General features: G+C 35.1%; 1 protein-coding gene across 1 annotated transcript in view; it reads left to right on the plus strand.

Moving 5' to 3' along the window:
• Positions 1-8,945: 8,945 nt before the first annotated feature.
• LOC105340965 (NACHT and WD repeat domain-containing protein 2) overlaps positions 8,946-20,657 on the plus strand; it is a 32,808-nt gene continuing 21,096 nt past the window's right edge. The window contains exons 1-15 of the mRNA XM_066081059.1: positions 8,946-9,113; positions 9,461-9,849; positions 10,177-10,379; positions 12,189-12,304; positions 12,476-12,687; positions 12,896-13,021; positions 13,187-13,312; positions 13,518-13,732; positions 14,589-14,731; positions 15,233-15,335; positions 15,657-15,875; positions 16,867-17,194; positions 17,400-17,552; positions 18,111-18,260; positions 19,988-20,201. Coding sequence (XP_065937131.1) covers positions 9,052-9,113; positions 9,461-9,849; positions 10,177-10,379; positions 12,189-12,304; positions 12,476-12,687; positions 12,896-13,021; positions 13,187-13,312; positions 13,518-13,732; positions 14,589-14,731; positions 15,233-15,335; positions 15,657-15,875; positions 16,867-17,194; positions 17,400-17,552; positions 18,111-18,260; positions 19,988-20,201 — 2,759 coding nt within the window. The 5' untranslated portion in view covers positions 8,946-9,051. The remainder of the gene's footprint in view (positions 9,114-9,460; positions 9,850-10,176; positions 10,380-12,188; positions 12,305-12,475; positions 12,688-12,895; positions 13,022-13,186; positions 13,313-13,517; positions 13,733-14,588; positions 14,732-15,232; positions 15,336-15,656; positions 15,876-16,866; positions 17,195-17,399; positions 17,553-18,110; positions 18,261-19,987; positions 20,202-20,657) is intronic.

Here is a 20,657-nt window from a genome sequence, read left to right on the forward strand (position 1 = left end):
TGCGCCAGTGCTGCTCACACTTTTAAAATACGAAAAATTGTCAGCAGAAATTCTTTTATACAGTAGAGACAAAAAGTTCCAAATCTTAATGTTTTCTTGTTAAATGAAAAGTCACACAAAATGACCTCGTAAACGTAAAAAGTCTAATTGTAGTAACGTTGGAGGTTGAACTTTGCATTGGTCCAGTAATTTTTGTACAAGTTGGCACAGAAAATCCACTTATTATTCCCAAACAAATATTTTAAAATTTATATCCAATGGAATTTTTGTAGAAATTAATGCAGACAAAATTTTTCACCGTTAGTTCAACCTTAGGCGTCATAAACCCCGAAAAGTAAAGCTATAGACAAAAATAGTATAAATAAAAATAATTATGTGCTTCCTAATACTTAAAACAGTCTCATGGAATATTACTGCAGACGTAAATACTGACAAGAAAAATATTCAAGGCATTGAAATTCCACCGAAAGCGCTATTACAGACAAGAATAGTCCCAAAAGTATAATTGTATCTGTGTATAGTACCAATAAAGTACTACTGAAGTTTACTTATAACAAAATTCCGAAAAGTATCAATATAGATAGAAGTGGTCCCAAAATTATAACTAAGGACGCATAAAATCCCAAATGTATTTTTGAATACAAATTGAATTGTCCAGTTCCCCCCAAAGTACTTTAATATTTTTAAAATATCTCGCGGAGCATTTGTATAGAGTTGACAGGAAGCGAAACGACAAAGTTGTTATAGATAAAATCATAATTCAACGCGTTTCATTGTAACGAAAACATATATTTTATCAAGAGGAAGCATAGATGATTGAGAAAAGGAAAACCTTGAATGTTAAATTTGGTAGGAAAAAGAATGAGGAAACTGAATGACAGCAAAAAAAGTGCTGACTCGATAAAAACATCACTCATAAAAACAAGGATGCAATTTTTCAATATGTTTAACAAGTTAGGGGCACTTTTCATGTGAATGAATACAACAAGTGCGATATTAAAAAAATTGTATAACGGTAGTAAATTCTCGAAATAATGAAATGCGCAATCAATTACAGTATTACAGAATTTTTAAAAAGCAAATAAAATTTGTCATATATAAATTGGATAAAATGTATTAAAGAATCTAAGTTTTTTTTAAAAGGACAGTACGTGTATCACGCTAAAATTCATGATTGTGAAATAAATAACTTTCCGCGAGAACGACTTTATTCATAAATTAAATATGACAGAAATATAAAGTTGATTAAAGTTGAACAAAGTGGATTATTCCTTATCTGATTTTTCTCTGTTTATTATAGCGCAGGAAGCTATCATTTTACTAAGTGGCAAATGACTGATCGTTTTCCACATAATTTTTATATTCTATTTCATCGAGTTCAATCGTACTCTTTTAAAAATAGAGAAGACTGTATACCTCTTTTTCAGAAGCCTAATAATTAATAACTGAGGCCAATGGGTCAAATTTGATCTTGATTTTAATCAGTCTAGCCCTTATTCAATATCTGCTGCTTATTAATTGGAGAAAACAGTTGATCAACAGATATCGCGAAGTAATTACCAAACATTATGGGAAATAATTCAGTGTGTCTGATCTGTGAAAAGTATCATTCATATCTCTTGGTAATAGATATTCAAGATCCAAAAAGGCGAGATCTGTGAAAGACTTTCTGGTCGTAAAGAAATCTTTGTCGCCATTCTGAACAAAACTAATGAACTGACACCAGTTGAAAATGAATAGCGGACGTTTATATTGATACTCATTTAGCGGACCTGTGTGAAAACAGTGTCTAGTATTGGGTTACAATTCTATGCACTTCACATATCGACAATCTGGAAACGATAGCCAATGATACTAATAAGTTTTCATTAAATCGCCTAAGTAGACTAATCCGCAGAGATTAGCAGGTACCCGGACCGTATAATGTTTCTTTATCTCTACCATCAGATCTACGAGCTCATTGGAGGGATTAAAAGATCTCCGTGAATGACGTATCAGGAGTGACTTCTCCAATATACTTATACACATGCGTATTTTTAGAATGTTTTTTTTTTAATGTTAAATGGTATCGTAACGATAATATTTTTTTATCAATTGAATAAAATATATATTTAACTTTTTCAAGTAAAACTTAAAATTTTGCGTAAGATATGATTATGTATTTGTGAAAAAAAGATTGGAATGTTTCAATTTTATGTTTTTAGAATAAGGCGTGTTTTGTTTGTATTTTCTTTACACAATGTGATTTTTCACATACACTACTAAATTGAATATCAACGACAAATTAATATATATTTACATGTATACAAGCTCAAAGTAATTGTTCAAAGACAGACAGTACATCTAAGAAAAATATGTTACCAGATATTTACATTAAAACTTACTGCCTTCTTTTTATGCAATGCAAAACCCTTTTCCATTATATTTTTATAAATTGCATCTCTATACCCCGTCTTTTGCACAACTCAAACTTTGAAACTGCTAAAGTAATACAATAGACGGTTTCCGGACGGTTGGTTATAGTACATGTATGAGTAGTTATACTAGAGGATCCCGTCAACAGGGGTTAATCAGTCGAGTGACATTTAGACAGGTCCTTCACACACGCACTAATGAAACAATTAAGTTGCGACCTGCACTTTAATGCGGTCATAGGTGAAGACATAAAGAAAAAGGTACACACTTGAATCACAAAAGTTTTAGCTAGGCTGATATGCAGGACAAACTGCAGACTTTGCGTGTCCTTATCAAACACACTAATGAAACAATTAAGTTGCGACCTGCACTTTAATGCTGTCATTGGTGAAGACATAAAGAAAAAGGTACACACTTGAATCACAGAAGTTTAGGTCGCCTGATCTACAGGACAAACTGCAGGTTGTGCGTCGTTCAGCATTGCCTGTGGGGATATCTTTTCACAATTTCATCTCCTTAGTTCTCTCCATCTCTGGAACCATATTGTTAAAATGAACACTGATTGGTCAAAATGAAAATGTAAGTTTGCAACACCTTACTTTCAAACAAGGAAACATCAAAGGATATCATGAATATAGATACAAAATTTTGTTTATAAAACAATGTACTAGTATTTTTAGTACCAGTAGGATGAATATTTTTAAAGCAAATGGCTTTGTTTAGGCAACAGATGATTTCATTTGCCGACATTTTTTTCACATTATACTCTCATAAAACAACATTACAAATGTTTTCAATATTACGACTATATTTTGATTTTTTTTTCTGGTTAACCTGTGTACTGTATGGTATTACAAGTAAACAAAGACCCCCCTGTCGGGACACGGGATAATTTGTTAGGAGTTGCGTAGCGAGTGGATACACCTAATTAACGAAAATCGCCAGAACTTTCGTATTGCGTGCGACACCTTATTATTATGCATGCAACGTGTGGTTTGTTTGGTTTTTTTTAAATAACGAGAATGGAATTGACTTTCTACTGAATGTATTTCATATATTTAATTTGAATAGCAGAAAATTATAATAGTAAGGATTCACTGATTTTGTATTGTTTGGTTAAATGGCTAGTCACATTCCATTAACTTATTCACCTATACGACAAATCCACAATAATTGTATGGGTGCCTGGTACAGCTGTTTAACGGCATTTTGTACATAACGTCTAGAATCACCGAGAAAATTTTCTTAAGAAGACCTTTTCGTCCTTAGCGCATCTCATGTGCATGATAAGGGATTTTGTTTGAATTAACAATGATCTCACGTTGTTTCTTTAATGATGCTATTGAGCGTGTTTTAAGTCAAATTCATATGTTAATCTACAAAAATATTGTTGTTCTCCTTTCACAATATCTGGTCACAACCCATTACATCTTGTCCTCTTGCATTGCGACAACCCCAAGGAGCAGCTAATCTCAATCGAGAGTGGGGGTAACATTAGGTGATATTTCATACCTTTTTGAAGATTTGTGCTCATGATAAGCGAGAATTTTGGTAGATATTTATTGCGATACGTAGCCATTCAGAGGCCCTGTCACCTCAGTTTCTCTAATGCTTCTATTATCACCAGATTAACACTGTCAACGAGATTTTAAAAAATTAAGCAAGTGCTTTTTGAAAGTCAAATAGATAGCTTACTTTTTGGCAGTAAATCAATCTAATTTCAAATTTAGACGATTAGAGTTCTGCATGTTTAAATTAAAACGTTTCAACCAAGTTCAAAAGGGGCTTTCATCTCAAGATTTCGCCTCGGGGAATTTTTAATGAGATTTAAGAGTTTGATCCCAGCGGATTATCTACAAATTAGGTTAGGTCAAAGAATTAACCTATTTGTGTTGAATTCAAAACTTAAATCGAACTTAAAACTCCAATTTGTTATGCCACCATTTAATTTCATCAACATTTATACATTTTTGTTACTTTGTTTACACTCGTTTGATGAAGGAAAGACCACACGTGCACCTTTTAACAGTACAAACATTCAGCAAAAAGAGTACATAGATTTTATCTCAGATCCAGTCGTCTGCACTCTGTTACTCCAAGCTTTCCGGGACCTCACCGGTGCATCATTTGTTTCACCAACAAGCAAGACATTTAAAACTTCATAGATCCCGATGATGACGTCATTACTGTACACCTGGCCCTGGCTGTCTTTACACCTTGAGTACCTGGGTACTTTGGAGCCTGCTTCGTGCCGTGTAGACATTGAGACCCGGTCTCGTCCTTGTCAAGGACTGTTTCACGCACTTTACCCAACCCCTTGATCAATTAGTAGCCTCTCAAAACGACAGCAAATTTATTCCAAGTTTTACAATCACAAATTATATTATAAAAACTTGAATTTAATTACCTAGCTTATTTGATACAAAACAGAAGATGTAGCCTTTGTAATTCAAGGATGGAAAGATATGAGGTTACGTAACAATTTCAATGCGACAAGGCCTACCATTTACAAAACACTGACAATTGAAGATTTAATGTTACCTAATACCCGATGATTTGCATTTTCATTAATTTCAAGTTTTTTTTAATTAATCGGTGCGTTTGGATTTGCATTGCAATTTTATCTCAATCTTCACGCGATTTTTTGAAGATTGTGTAACCATAATAATTATTTTATCGGAATGAAAATTACAAACGAATAATAATCTGTACACAGAGATACGATCGCCTAACCTAATCGTCTTTATAAGCTTCAAACAATTATTTTATAATTGGAGTAAAATTACTTAATTTTACCTTACTTAATTTAAATTTCTTTTGATTATTTAAAATTTACTATTAAGATCAAATGATATGCTTTAATTTACTGAGAGAGAGAGAGAGAGAGAGAGAGAGAGAGAGAGAGAGAGAGAGAGAGAGAGAGAGAGCGTAATGCATTTTACATGTAGATCCACCATGCACCGAAGTCAGTAAAAGTATACTAAGTAGTACATGTACAAGGAAGACTGTATGGCAAGTTACCTGTACTTTAGTCTCCATTGGATGTGACCCCAATTAGTACCGTGGACCCTCCCACCCCTGCTTATTTCCCGTGCTGGGTACCCACTAATTGGCTGTCGTATCGAGTGAAGAATACCTCCACGTCGTACGCTGGTTTAATGATGGCCAAAAAAAAAAAGTCATCATGCAAACGGTGTAATGAATATAAAACCCATTACCAAAAATATGAATTCTAGTTCGCTCAACGATATTCCTTTCCACCCTGGTCCGCTCCACCCACCATTATAGCGGGCTTCTACTCTGTTGTAGCTAGCGTATTGCTTCCGACATAATGGAGTAAACCTCCATTGAACAAACGAACCGGGTCTATTTTATTTGATCTTTTATATTTGAAATCCAACCCAGCTCTCAGACACGGTGTGACCTGAGGGTAACCTCACCGAGTGCAATAAACCACTTCAGAACTAATCATGTTTGGGTAATTGTTGTAAAAATTACACTTTCTTGAACTTATTGATATGGGCTAAGAGAGGCAAAACTGTACTCTGAACCCCAAAACTGTACCCACACAGTCACACACAAAACCAATGACTGTACCCCACGCAGGGGTATCAATTTATAATTTGCTGGACACCGAGGGAGACAGATTTAATTTGTTTTCAATTTTTTCCTACCTGTTGCTCTCATTTACATTTATTTATGTTTGTAAAATTTAAGTCACGACCTTAAAGGGAAGTTGGATGCTACGGTCCAGAAATCTAACTTCCTCTGTAACCGGCCTTGGTTTCAGACAATTGTAGCTGGAAGAAATGAAAAAAAAACATCTAAAGTTGTTCAAAATGGATTGAAAAAAAATGTTTATATGTACCATCATTAAATCAAAATTAACAAGAATGAATTAAATTATTTGTAACTCTTCAAAGGATTTATTAGACTCTATTCTTGAAAGTGATAGCCATGGTTTTAGGAAATTTGTTGAAATCGCAATATCATATGCACTGATCACCGTGTTGCTTCAGACAGTTTTAATTGGATTTTGTGTGTGTGTGTGTGTGTGTGTGTGTGTGTGTGTGTGTGTGTGTGTTGGGGGGTTCCCTCCAAAATTGACCACTTGTACAATGTACGTATATTTTCATATGAGAAGAGACACAACTCTTGTTATGTCTCGTAGTGTTATTAGCCGAATCTGTTTTATAAATGTTGTGAAGTAACATAGATATTTTAGAAAAATTTAATTCAAAATGTTTGAAATTCGTAAAACATGTTAAAAAGTCTTGCTCCCCAAGCTTTATGGTTTATGGTGGAATTGGGGCACTAAAGTACCATTACCACTACTTAATTTTCTTGAAGTAATGCATTACATTACCATTACATGAGTAAGAAATGCATTTCTATTACCATATGAAAAAAGTAAAGCTGAATAAAGAGTATGTGCGAATTTTTCAAATATATAACACTCTCAAACATTTTTACAAGTTCACTTTCACTATCAGGTATAAAATTTAATGACTAATTCAATATGAAGATTACTGTTGCACTTTATGATCATCAAAGTTTAAACGTTTTCATCTTTAAAGTGCATCCTGTCGGTTTGAAAATCTTTCTAGCTATATTGAATATACCTTTTACAGGAGCAGTAGAAGCTTGGACTGAAAGATTGTTTGGCAATCTTTATCTTTGGATATATTTAGTGTTCAGGCAATTATGAATAGAAAAACACATAATTCTTGTATTTCCTCGCACTCCAGACTAATGTACTTACAGAGACAGTACAGCTGAAAACATGCATATGTGTGAATAACTTCAGATGTATCTATTGTATCGTTAGGAAATAAGAAATAACGTTGATTGTAATAGTTGAAATACATAAAAAAACCCTTTCATATATATAAATTAACGTAATTACGAGCTTCCTGAAATTCAAGGGTCGTACATTTGTACCACGTGGACTTTGATTGACAGTAATTGACACGTGCTGAAAACTACACGATCTTCGTCCGATTACGGTCGTTATGCTATACGAGGTAAAAGGGACCCTCGAAACGGAACACATCATCACTTTCTCGAAAATTTATTAATGGTTTACCAATTTGGGTTCATTTTAAAATGAACAGACATAAATATGTCAAATAACCCCGCAAGGGGCCTCATTTACAAAAATGAATTCAGGTTGTAGCAATTCCTATGATAAACACTCAAAATACACACTTACAAAATAAAAATTGTGGTTATTTTTTAAAAACTTTGAACAATTATTACCTGGGAGAAGTAGAAAAGACATATTTTTATCAACAAACATGTCCAAGAGAATCTTCGCGAGCCCTGCGTGCGTTATGTTTACAGTAATTTACGCATGCGTAATACATGTAGTATAGAAGTCTGAACCCCGTAACACGTTGCGATGTAAATATGTGATAGGTTATACGTAATAATTAATTTTACTGAAATAATTAGATTTATTTCATGGAGAAATTTGTAATTTTCTGAAAGTTTATACATTCATGAGTGGTACAAATATACCGAACCCGATCGGAATTTTTTTTCAAGTCGGTTTTTTGAATGAGTGCAAATAAATCAAATAAATAAGTGAAAAATATATTTTACATCAACTCATATAAAAAGTATCATAACATTTTATTGTACCCGAAACACTTTAAAAAATGGCGAATTATGGGTGCCAAATTTAACTCATATCATATATAGTTCTTTACTTACTTATAAATTTGAGAATATCAAGAATACTACCGAAAAAGTTGTCTTTATTTCCCAATAATACTTACGTATATTAGCTCGTCGCTTTACTTTTATAGTTATGCGTTTAAACTACTTCCGCTTTGCATTGTTTAATATTGTACTTATTATTTATATACAATGCTTAATCTTAAAAAGTAAAAAATAATATTCAATATTTCAATATTCTGTATCATTTTTGGTGTATCATATCATATCATTCTCTTTTGAGAGGGACAGGCATAGCTATAGCGTTCGTCCATTTCTCAAAAGAGAATACATTTTACACATGCATATATGGGAGAATTTAAGGCTGCAGGCACGTAGCAACGGGGGGGGGGGGGGGGGGGGGGGCTGGCCCCTTTCTTTTTGTCACAGCAAAGATTGTGCTTAAATTTACATTTAAAAAAGTGAATTATCAAGGAGTTGGTACCCCCTTCACTTTTTTTAGACCGAGTAAAAACAAGGAAATGAACAATGAAATTGAAGTTATAGGTGTACTACGCTACACCCCCCCCCCCCCCCGATTTCGGGGAAGTAGCTTTTTTTCAAAAACGATGCTACGTGCCTGAAGGGAAACTTAAAAGAAGGGAAGTCAGCGTATACATTGGTTCTGTTTATGACAACAAGTACATCTGATCACAACAAAAAACAGGAATTAAATCTTAGACAAGGTAGTGTCCCAGTAAAGGTAAACTTCAGGATTCTAAAATCAATATCGGTCTGTAGACTTCCATTCAGTATATGATAAGTAGCTCGGCGATGTGCTTGAGAGCGTAAATGATTGACCCGTAACCATAACTAATATAAACAAATATGGCGGCAAAACATCGACATGGTGCAATGTGGAAAACCCGTGCGTTGAAATTTTACATTGACTGAGAAATTAAAGTAAAAACGTTCACCATGTATCGAAAATATCTACAAGAAATTGCCATCAGAGAGAAGCAAATGGGAAACAATTGCAGGTAGGCATAAATTGTTTTCACTTCACTCAGTGCGGCATGTGTGCGTACACAGGTATTGATTTAAAAACGGACTCGCTTTGATGCCTTCTTTTGGCAAAGTGATTGAATTCTGTGGCGGATCTAACATAAGTAAAGATGAATTATCTTACATAAATAATTTAAGTTTCATTTTAATATAATTATCCGCTTTTTGAAAACAAGATACGGTGAAAGTATCTGTTCGTTGCATTATTTTCTATTTTTTAATTGTTCTGGACACAAAGTATATAATTCAATAAATTAAGATTTCCAGTGTTTACAGGTAAAAATCTGACAACATATCTGTTTCTATATTTGCCATTAACCAGTTCATCGGCTTCGACCAGTGGTACCCCAACCCGTCACCCCGACCCCCAGTCCTCGGAAAATAGCAGGACAACACCAGAACCTCCGACACCATCAGGGCACCACGCAACAGAGTCCGGAAATCAGAATGCTCAAAACCCAGGCCCAAGTAATTCTACCGGAACCCCAAATCCTGCTCAGGCACTCCCAAAAGAGCTCACGGAGGAACAGAAAAAGACTATGGAGAAGCAAAAGCGAGAACTTGAAGCTCTGCTTGAGACCGTTGATCAAACAGAGAAGATGATTTTCATGGCTTTTCCCTTCCAGGAGGCTATTATTCTTGGGAATTTTTACGCCACTTTTCCCAACACAATGAAAACTATCCGTATTTTTACCAGCAGCACGTTCACAGGTAGGCTCAGGTACAGGTACGGTTTAAGGACAGGTGTAACTACATGTACTAGTGTATTCTGCTAGAAATTACAGAAGGTGCACCGATCTATTGATTATTGCACGATTTATCAGATTTCATGTACTATCGAAATTGATTGGTCAATACACATGCGACAAACATTTTATTAAATCATAACTTGAACATAATTATTCCAAGACATTCAAAGATATCAGTGACCATTGACGATGATTTCTTCTTCCATCATTTATGCAATGTTTTATGTTAGGTTGTACATGTAAGAAAGTTTTGAGTTTATAATGAACAACTTTACTTTAAATTCGGCAGATACAAAATATGAAAGAAACTGTTGGATGGAAAAGGCGTATCCCAAAATCAAAGAGCACTGTTTCAAGAAGGGTTACGAATTCCAAGTGGTGGACATGAGATGGGGCATCCGTAACCAAGCAACGGATGATCACATGACAACAGAACTCTGCTTGCATGAACTTCGCGAGTGTCAAAAGCTATCAAAAGGACCCTACTTCATTGTGAGAAAATTTCCCTTCACATCTATTCATACCATTGTAGCTGCATGCTTACATCACAAATTGTGGATTTTAGCTCACCTGAGCTGAAAGCTCAAGTGAGCTTTTCTGATCACATTTTGTCTGCCGTCCGTCTGTCCGAACACTTTTCACATTTTCAACACCTTCTCAAGAACTACTGGGCCAATTTCAACCGAACTTGGCAAAAATCATCCTTTGGCGAAGGGGATTCAAAGTTGTGAAAATTAAGGGTCACACCCTTTTTCAAGAGGAGATAATTAGAAATTAACGAAAAATTTTGAGGATTTTAAAAAAATCTTCTACTCAAGAACCATTAAGCCAGGAAAGCTGAAACTTGTGTGGAAGCATCATCAGGTACTGTGCATTCAAAATTGTGAAAATCATGACCCCGGAGGCAGGGTGTTTAACAAAGGAATATAGAGAGTAAATCTTTAAAAATTTTCTTCTCAGAAACTAATCAACCAGCAAAGCTGACACTTGTGTGGAAGTATCCTCAGGTAGTGTAGATTCAAAGTTGTGAAAATCATGATCCCCAAGGGTAGGGTGGGGCCACAATGGGGGGGGGGGGGGTCAAAGTTTAACAAAGGAATATAGAGAGTAAATCTTTTTAAAAATCTTCTCCTCAGAAACTAATCAGCCAGGAAAGCTGAAACTTGTGTGGAAGCATCCTCAGGTAGTGTAGATTCAAAGTTGTGAAAAGCATGATCCCCAAGGGTAGGGTGGGGCCACAATGGGGAGTCAAAGTTTAACATAGGAATATATAGAGTAAATCTTTAAAAACCTTCTTCTTAGAAACTAAACAGCCAGGAAAGCTGAAACTTGTGTGGAAGCATCCTCAGGTAATGTTAATTCAAAGTTGTGAAAATCATGACCCCCGGGAAAGGGTGGGGCCACAATGGGGAGGGGGGGGGGTCGAAGTTTTACATAGAAATATGTAGAGTAAATCTTTAAAAATCTTTTTCTCAGAAACTAATCAGCCAAAAAACTGAAACTTGTGTGAAAGCATCCTGATTCAAAGTTGTGAAAATCATTATCCCTGGGGGGTTGGTGGGGCCCCATTTGGGGGGGGGGGTGTTAAAGTTTTACATAGGAACATATAGAGTAAATCTTTCAAAATCTTTTTCTCAGAAACTAATCAGCCAGGAAAGCTGAAAATTGTTTGGAAGCATCCTCAGGTAGTGTAGATTCAAAGTTGTGAAAATAATGACACCCCGGGAATAGGTTGGGGCCACAATGGAAGGGGGTGGGTCAAAGTTTTACATAGGAATATGTAGAGTAAATCTTTAAAAATCTTCTTCTCAGAAACTAATCAGCCAGATGATTCTTTACAATTGTTAAGACTTTGGCCCCAGGATAATTCTTTGGCCTCACAAGAAGGTTCAGAGTTTGATGTAGGTTTATATCCCATATACAAACAATTGTTAAGGTTTGTTTTGATAACTGCAATACTCAACATGTGATATGACTATAAAATCATCCTGTTAGAAAAGGGACCAATGGTTATAAACATAAGAATATATATCCAGGGGGAAAAATGGATTTTATTTATACAGGATCTACATGTATTATAATTGTACATTGTCCAGATAGTTTGTATCATGACTCCATTAAGTTGATTTTATCATACCTATTGTTCCTCAAGTGAGCGATGTGGCCCATGGGCCTCTTGTATTGATTTACGATTAAAATAAAATGAATAAAATCAAATCAAATAAAAAAGTACCGTGTATCTGAATTCATATTTATATAAACTAAGCGGTCAGCCTTTAATTCTTAAGTTATTTCTTTTAGTCCCTTTTTGCTCACAAGTATGGATACCGTTCTCTTTCTCGGGAAATAAATGGCGAGGAGTTCCGAAAGATCCAGGGTGCATTTACTAATCAGGCGGACTTAGAACATCTCTTAAGGTATGTTGGATTTACAGAAAACGTTTCATGTTATAGGAAAATATCGCTTGTTTTATCTCTTAAATTTTCATTATTTGTTAATTAATTGTTATATATATGAAATAAAATAATCATGATTTTTAAGTCCCATGATCTCAAATTCCCTCAGCGTATAAATATTTGTTGTCTTAGATGGTACGAGCTGGACTCGAACGCAGTCCCGGATGTTTTCCTTTTAAAGCCCATCAGTAGAAACATACCGGACTTCCTCTCCAAAGACTTTGAAACCCAGAAAAAGGCGAAATCTGAGTGGTGGACGGAGAGCGAACGACTGATGGAGATCATAGCTACAGGGGCCACCGAGGCACTGGACGAGGACAGCGCCAGAAAGTACAAAATATCGGGTAGGACGCGAGCAAGTTCAACACTGTAAAATCGGATTTTGTTATGTTCTTCCACCAATGGTTATAAATGACTCTTATTATGGGCTATTGTGTGTAAAATTAACGTTAAAACTAATTAAGTTTTGTTTGACATGTGTTAATTGTTAGTTTCTTTCAAAAAGCTAAGTTTGTAATTATTTTAAGTCCGAGCTCTGTTGTCTTTTTATAGTAACGGAACTGGAGACGGAAGTTGCACTAAATGAAAACAATGCAGTCAAAAAGAGTTTCTGGTTCCGGAAAGATTTTAAAGATATAGAAAAGCAGAACAACTGCTATACCCTTTCCAGGTATATAGGTAAGTCAAACTTGAAACTCGTATGTTTTGTTTCAACAAAAAAACCCCGATAGTTTATTTTAAAATGTACTACGAACTAACAAGGACATTTTCTGTTTACACGTTGAATTGGAGCACAATTATAACCATGTATTGGTAAATGATGTTTTGTTTAAAAAATATTAGAATGCTTGGGAGACGAGAAGGTATGGCAGAAAGCTCGAGCAATGAACAAGGACCTCAAGGACCGGATGACGAGTAAACTAAATGCAGACCACGTACACACATACGAGCTCAACTGGATGGAAAAAGGTAACGACCATTACTTCTAGGTATTTAAAGAAGAAATGAAATTCCTCTTTGAATATCTTTTTGCTTTTTAAAATGATATTTTGCATAAATATTGAAAAGTGTGCGAGTTTTTGATAAGACTTTTAAAAACCCATACAGTTAATGAAAGGAAACAAGTAATTTTATGTTTACGAAAAGGACATAAAGTTTATGATTGACATTTCAGGAATTGATCCGGATTGCAGGGAACACGCTGATTACCTGGAGAAGATAACCACAGATTTCCAGAACCAGATGATCGCGTCCATAGACGAGTCCATAAAGGAGAGGGAAAACGACAAAAAATTGACCTTGAGGCCTGACCATGAAGAGTTCATGGAGCATGCGGTGCTGGTCAAGAAAAAGTGCGATGGCGTCAGGGGACGGGACGACATCGTTAAGGTGGGTCAAGCTGGTCTCACGAAGTGTTGGCATTATATTGTTAAGATGAGTTGAGCACTGATCGGGTCTCATGAAGGGTTTAAATCGTTAAGGTGGGTTAAGCAAGTCTCAAAAAGCCCACATGTTATAAGGTGAATTGAGTAAAAAAAAAAAGAGAAGCATATACTAAGGCGAACTGAGCAGGTACACTACAAGACTAAAATCATAAATAAACAGATCTCACAAAAGACTTGCATGATTAATTAAGATGAGTTAAACTGGTCTACAAGAGTTCAGGTACCGAGTGAATGAGTTAGACGTTTGGCTAGGAAGGTGGAAATACTGTAAGGTTTCTTTTGGTTATGATGGTGAAAAAATGACAATAACAAACCGTCAACCATCTCCAAAATCCATAAAACGAAATACAAATTCAAAGCAAAGCAACACCGACCTCCAAAAAGATAGAGGTTCCTTGGATCATTTTAAAAGAATAGGTTTGTTGAAATAACAATAAGAATGTGTATTGGTTGGATAAAGGCTAGAGTTGCGCGTTAAGGGTTTAGATACGGCTAAGGTTACAGCTACAGGAAAAATACGAAGTAAGTTTATAAAAGGGTTAGAGTTAGGCTTAAAAGCAAGGTTTGTAAATTTTGAGTACGTTCAAAGTTTTGAAAAAAGGATACTTACATGTAGGTTTTTTTATATAAATTTTTCACAACAATTTTCATACATTTTTTTAATCACACGTGTTAAATACAATACCTGTCTACAGCATTTGATACACATACAAATCATGTTCTCTAGTACATGATCACAATTCAATAACTTAAAGACTAAGAACAAACCACTTTCATTTACAACTTGAATGGATTCACAGAAAATCAAGGATTATGTGTTGGGAGATAGCAAGGAGCCGTTGATTGTACACGGGGAGTCAGGCTGTGGGAAAACCTCCATCATGGCGCTGGCCGCTAGGGAGGCGTTCTCGTGGATTCACGGAAACGGCATGGTCATAATGAGGTGAACTGTACAAATAAAAATTAAAGAGGGCTGTATTTTTTCGTGGCCATTTTTGGACTTCATGTACAGACATATTAATCTCACTGTGAAAAAGAACTCTTCATGGATATATAAAAATTTTTCAAATATTAAATTAATGATAATTTATGGCTAAAATATGATTTTATTTAATTCTTTTAGGCAAATCTGATTGATAAGTTTTTGGCCATTATACATATAATAAATTGGAAAGGGTCAATCATAAATGCAGCTACTCTTTATCCTACAAATAGCTGTTAGCCACTTTTTATTCGTAGAGTTTGGAAATTTTGATGTACAAGTATACGAAAATAGTACAGATCTCGTAGCTCTGTGGGAGAATTCGGGTTGACATGCCTTGAACAACCCGGAAAATCCACTGAGCGACAAATCATTTGTTTAAAGTATGGTTAAAATATATAACTGGGAGCATTTTTTACTTGATGTTGAATTGTGACAGCCAATAACAATCCATTTTGACAGGTTTTTGGGATCGACACAGGATAGTTCAAACGTCGTGTCCCTCCTTCAGTCCATCAACTCCCAGATAGAGAAATATTTCAAGTTAAGGGCTGTCAAATCTCAGGTATTTCTTTACCGAATTCATACCTTTCTAGCTTAAAGCTTGTTTACAGATCAGCTAACACCAGATTGTATAATTCATAATTTCATATCATCGATTATTATATTATAGTTAATTAATTTTTTTGGTCTTCATTCTTCCGACATTTTGAAATAGGTTTTTTTGGTGTTTTTTTTTTTTTGGGGGGGGGGGGGGTGGGTTGGGTTTGGGGCAGGTGAAAAGCTAAATCTAGGACTGGAACATTTTGCTGTCAAGACATTTAAATGTTAAAATCGAATGAAAAAAGCTTTGTTATATTATTCGTTCAACTTGAAATTTTTGTAGGATTTAAAACAGCTGATCAAAACGTTTAAAACGTATTTACGTTTCTTCGTCCTGAGGAGGAAAACGATTGTGATATTCATAGATTCTATAGATCAGCTCGATAAATCTCATAATGGCCGCCTTGTGTCATCATGGATACCGAACAATCTGCTGAAGGCCGCCAAAATCATCATATCCACCATTGATCATCCCGACTTTGGAGTATTTCCTGACATCCAAGTAAGACCATTTGAATTGAAATAAAAACAATATAAATAGATACTTAGTTATTGCAATATGATACCATATCTGTTCTTATTTTTAAAATCTGCTTTGTTTTCTTTTGTTACTGTTTAGATATAATAATGGCTCAATAATATTTTTTTAAATAAATAAATGATTTCTTAATAAATTATAAACAAAATGTGTAATATTTTTATATATTCCAACATACTCAAACTAAAATAACTTTTTATATTTATAATTGACTGAATAGTGATACATAAATTATAAAATGTCATATAACAATTTCTCACTGTTACATTCTGTGTTTCCTTTTCTGATTTCGATGGTGTATATATAATATATAAATTGTATCACAATAATTATTTCATACAAATGAAGCTTAAAATGGTTTTTTTTCTATCCTTCAGTTAGGAATAAGGAACATTCTTTGATTATTTTGAGGTAATAATTTCGGTCGGGGCGTCAAATCCAATATAGCCCGAAGGGCTTTACGATAGATTTGACCACGCCCCGACCTAAATTATCACCTCATAATATTCAAAGAATGATTCCTTATTACTTATATTAATATTAATTCCAATTTGTTCACTATAAAACATCTATATTTTGAAACCTCTATTTTTCATGCAGCACATGCTATGTATTTCTACGCAGCGCAGCCAATACCGTTTTCGGTTATCCTACAAGACACGCGCGCCCATTTTGTGTCACTCATCTTAAAATATGAAGTTATTTGGCTGTTGGGTTCAAAATCGATTCGTAATGTTATCACAGACAAAAACAGTTCAAAAATGTATATTCAAACTGTAAATACAAAATCGTATCGTAGTGATATCACAGAAAGGGACACTGAAAAATGTAAATATTTATTGTTCAGAGTAACAAATTGATTGAATTAAAAATTACACAACGTTTTCGGTCCAGTTAGGCCCTCAGTGTTTCCCTTTAAACTACATTAAAACATAAACATAAAAAAATGTTTCAGAGTTTTGTGTCGGAGGATAACTTCATTTCTGTGCCCCTTCTGACGCCGGAGAATCGGATAGACGTCCTTGATCATTGGTTCCAAATAAACAACCGGAAACTGACGGACGAACAGCGGTCCTACGTACTGAGTATGTTCGAGAAGTGCTCCTTACCGCTTTACATCAAACTCTGCTTCCGCAAGGCGATCACGTGGACCTCGTTTCGTCCAATAGAAGAGTGTCAGCTGGAGGACACGATTCGTGGATGCATAGACAAGCTGTTCAGGTCTCTTGAAAACAAACATGGAGAGTTATTCGTCGCCAGAGCTCTAGGATACGTAACAGTTGGTAGTGAAAATGACGATATCACTTTTATTAAATCCTATATAATTATTGATAAAACTTTACAAGTAAATGGTACCACTTTGATCAACGCTACCACTTGGATCAACTGTAGATAGCGCTTACCTAAAAATATAATAAAAAGCAATTTCTTTCATGATTTGTCATCAATTTAATGTTCATGTGATTTTCAGTCTATTTTCATTTCAAGCGAAACATGGTTTGTCAGAGTTTGAACTGGAGGACATACTTTCTTGTGATGATGACGTATTAAATGACGTGTATCAATTCTGGACCCCGCCCATTAGACGACTTCCGCCTCTCTTGATCGTGCGCCTGCGTCACGACTTAAACCGATATCTTGGTAAAAACTTGTTCACGTCCCTTTTGTTTGATAAACTATGTTTAACAATCGCAAATGGTTGTTTTCAGTGTTAACTATAGTTAACAGATGTGAAACATAGATTATCGCGTTAACTATAGTTTACATACGTGAAATATAGATTAACGTCTTTAACTATAGTTTTCGATACGTAAACTATAGTTAACAGTCGATAAACCTAGTTTATCGACTGTGAAACTATGTTTAGCTCATTTTTGTGAATTTGGCGTGCCATATTTATGTCGTTTGTTTTGTTAACAAAATTTGTGCATAATAATTTGGCTCAACTGACCGGGAAAACCACTGCCATGTCCTTTATTATACACATGATAAGCATAACCATCGTTGAAAAGCCTACACAAAATTTGATATAAAATCGGACCAAGCAGCTTTAAATAGAAACAATTTCCCGCTCAATGACGCATCTATAGAACTCGAACCTCAGCCTCTTAATTAAATAACGGACAAAATGTGTTTAAAAAGTGGAAGCTAGCGCACTTTGTTTTTGTTGTAATTTACCTTTTTGTGGACGGTTTTTAGTCAACCGGGGGGACTCCGGTGTACAGATCATGGGCTGGTACCACCGTCAATTCTGGGAGGCGGCCCAGGACCGCTACACCAAGGACAAAGACATATGCCAGAGGCTTCACGCAGGGATTGCCGACTACTTCATGGGCAGGTGGTCCGGAGGTCAGAAAAACAACTATTATTTTTTTAAATTGTCATTTTGTTGACGCACATAATGATATACAGTAGATCACAGCTGTTAAATGACTGTGTATTTTTCGATGTCCGTTGACATTAATATTTGCGGATTTGGAATATGCGTATATACGTAGAAAATGGTTTAAAATTTGTCAATGAAAATGATCGTGCATATATTACTCATCTTCGCTAGCCAAGGGTTTTCGGTCCACTTTGCTCCCCATAAACCCTTGGCGAAAACTCGGTGATGTAGTGGCGCTATCTAGCGAGCAACTTGAGTTGCGCCCCTTGCATATTTACATTTTAATCGAATTAAGCAACGGGCTATGTAAACACTATGGCATTAATACAGCTTGAAAACATGTTGACTACCGAATATCGGAACATAGTTAACGATGCTATTCAAAACGAATTAAGTTATAACCTAGGGAAAGCACGGAATGTTTTATTCATAGTGTTTTGTAAGGATTTGTACCATGAGTGAAAAAGTCGCCGATTTATATGAAAGCTTTCATGTCATATTGCGGAGCAAAGAAATTAAATAAAACAGAGCTCATTGAACCTTTAAAAGCAATAACCATAAGCAGGAACGTATATACTAACGGGATAGGCAACTTCTACATTCACCATGTTTACTTTCCATGCTATCACGCGAGCCTTGACAAGTTTGTAGAACTATGTTCAGTCCCAGTAAAAAATATAGGTTTTTAAGGTAGTCCATCCATAACTAAGGCAAATTTTACAATTTTGATTGATCTATGCTACAGCAAAAACATATTTTAAAGTTATTATAAGGCTGACATAAACCAAACTCGAAAGTAATATGTATGTAGTCAATTAAATGAATTTTTTGCGCTTAAAACTTTTTTAAAGAGTTGTCCGCTCTTAGGGAAAATTAAAAAAAATAATTTTGTGAAAATATGTATGGTAAATTATGAATTATTTTAGCATATTCGAAGAAAGGGAAAGCTTGTGCAACTTTTTACCAGGAGAAATGTTAGAAAATTACTTCTACTAAAAAAATATAATTAAAAATGCATTTTTCCCACAGACTTCAATGTTAACTTCAACATATAAAAGGTAAATTTGTTAATATTCATTTTTTTTTTAAATTTCAAAGGTGAATCTGTATTATCTAATAAACCCCTTAAAATCACACTAAGATTTTAATGATCAAACTTGCAATCTATTAGATACGATAGTTATGGATGGACAACCTTAAAGCGATCTGGTTAGACCATCGTTGGGGAGGCACTGTGCTCAAGAACTTGTGTCTCAACCTGTTAAAATTACCGAATGTTTTACCAAAGATCACACATGTGTTTTCCTTTAAAGTTTATATTTACAAGCACTGCGATTGGATCAGCTACTCGCAGCTGCAGCCAATCATTTTGATAAAACGGAGCTTGTCACCGAGTTTTCGTAATGAAATCCGCCAAGGGTTTATGGGGAGCAAAGTGGACCGTTAACCCTTGGCTAGCGAAGATGATATTACTAGGATTAATCAATTAATATTTTTTTCTGCTTAAATGAAATGAAATTGAAAGCAACTAAAAATAATGAAACCTCAGTATAGCAAATTCCTGAATTCATAGTAAATGCAAATCTAAATCATAAAAGAAAATGAAAAATTTAATACTACAAAAATCACCAAACTAAGACGTTCCAAGGAAAATGTGTCATAGCTTAAGGTAATTTCCCATCGTTTGCAGACGTTCCAAAGCCATACAAGGATAAACATGGCGAATCAGAAGCCATCCGTTATGTGGCCAGCCAGCCAATACAACTGGGTAACCAGATGAACGAACGGAAACTGAAGAGCCTACCGTACCATCTGGCCATGTCGGGAAACCTGGCAGACCTCAAGAAGGAGTGCCTCCTTAACTTCGACTTCCTCATCCATAATCTTCTCTGTCTTCATACGCAGTAAGATTTCTCAGGACTGCTCTTTATACATCTATAGTCATAGCATAGAAAATTCCTTGCAAAATCTCTTAAGTTCTTATTTCATCAATCCAATGGTTGTATAGACCAATCCACACTTTACAAAAGTTATGTCCCTTGGTCGCCATCTTTGGGGAAAACCCATAGATTTCTAACAGTAGCCTTTGTAGTTAAAGGTTTATATAATAACATTGTCAGTTGACATTAAAAACCCGCTTTCGTTCTGTATATTTTGTTTGCCCAAAGATTGGGCAACACACATACATGTATCAAAGGAATTAACTAAATTTCAAAAGACTTTATCACATTACGCCCAAATACTTGGTTGCATAAAGAAGGAAAAAGTTGGTTTTTCCCTTTTGACCTTTGGGTTGACCCCGCAAAGTGAAACAGCTTTTGCAAAGTGTGGATTGGACTATTTTAGCTTGAAAATTACTT

The sequence above is a fragment of the Magallana gigas genome, chromosome 4 (genome assembly GCF_963853765.1).
Source record: "Magallana gigas chromosome 4, xbMagGiga1.1, whole genome shotgun sequence".
Lineage (NCBI taxonomy): Eukaryota > Metazoa > Mollusca > Bivalvia > Ostreida > Ostreidae > Magallana > Magallana gigas.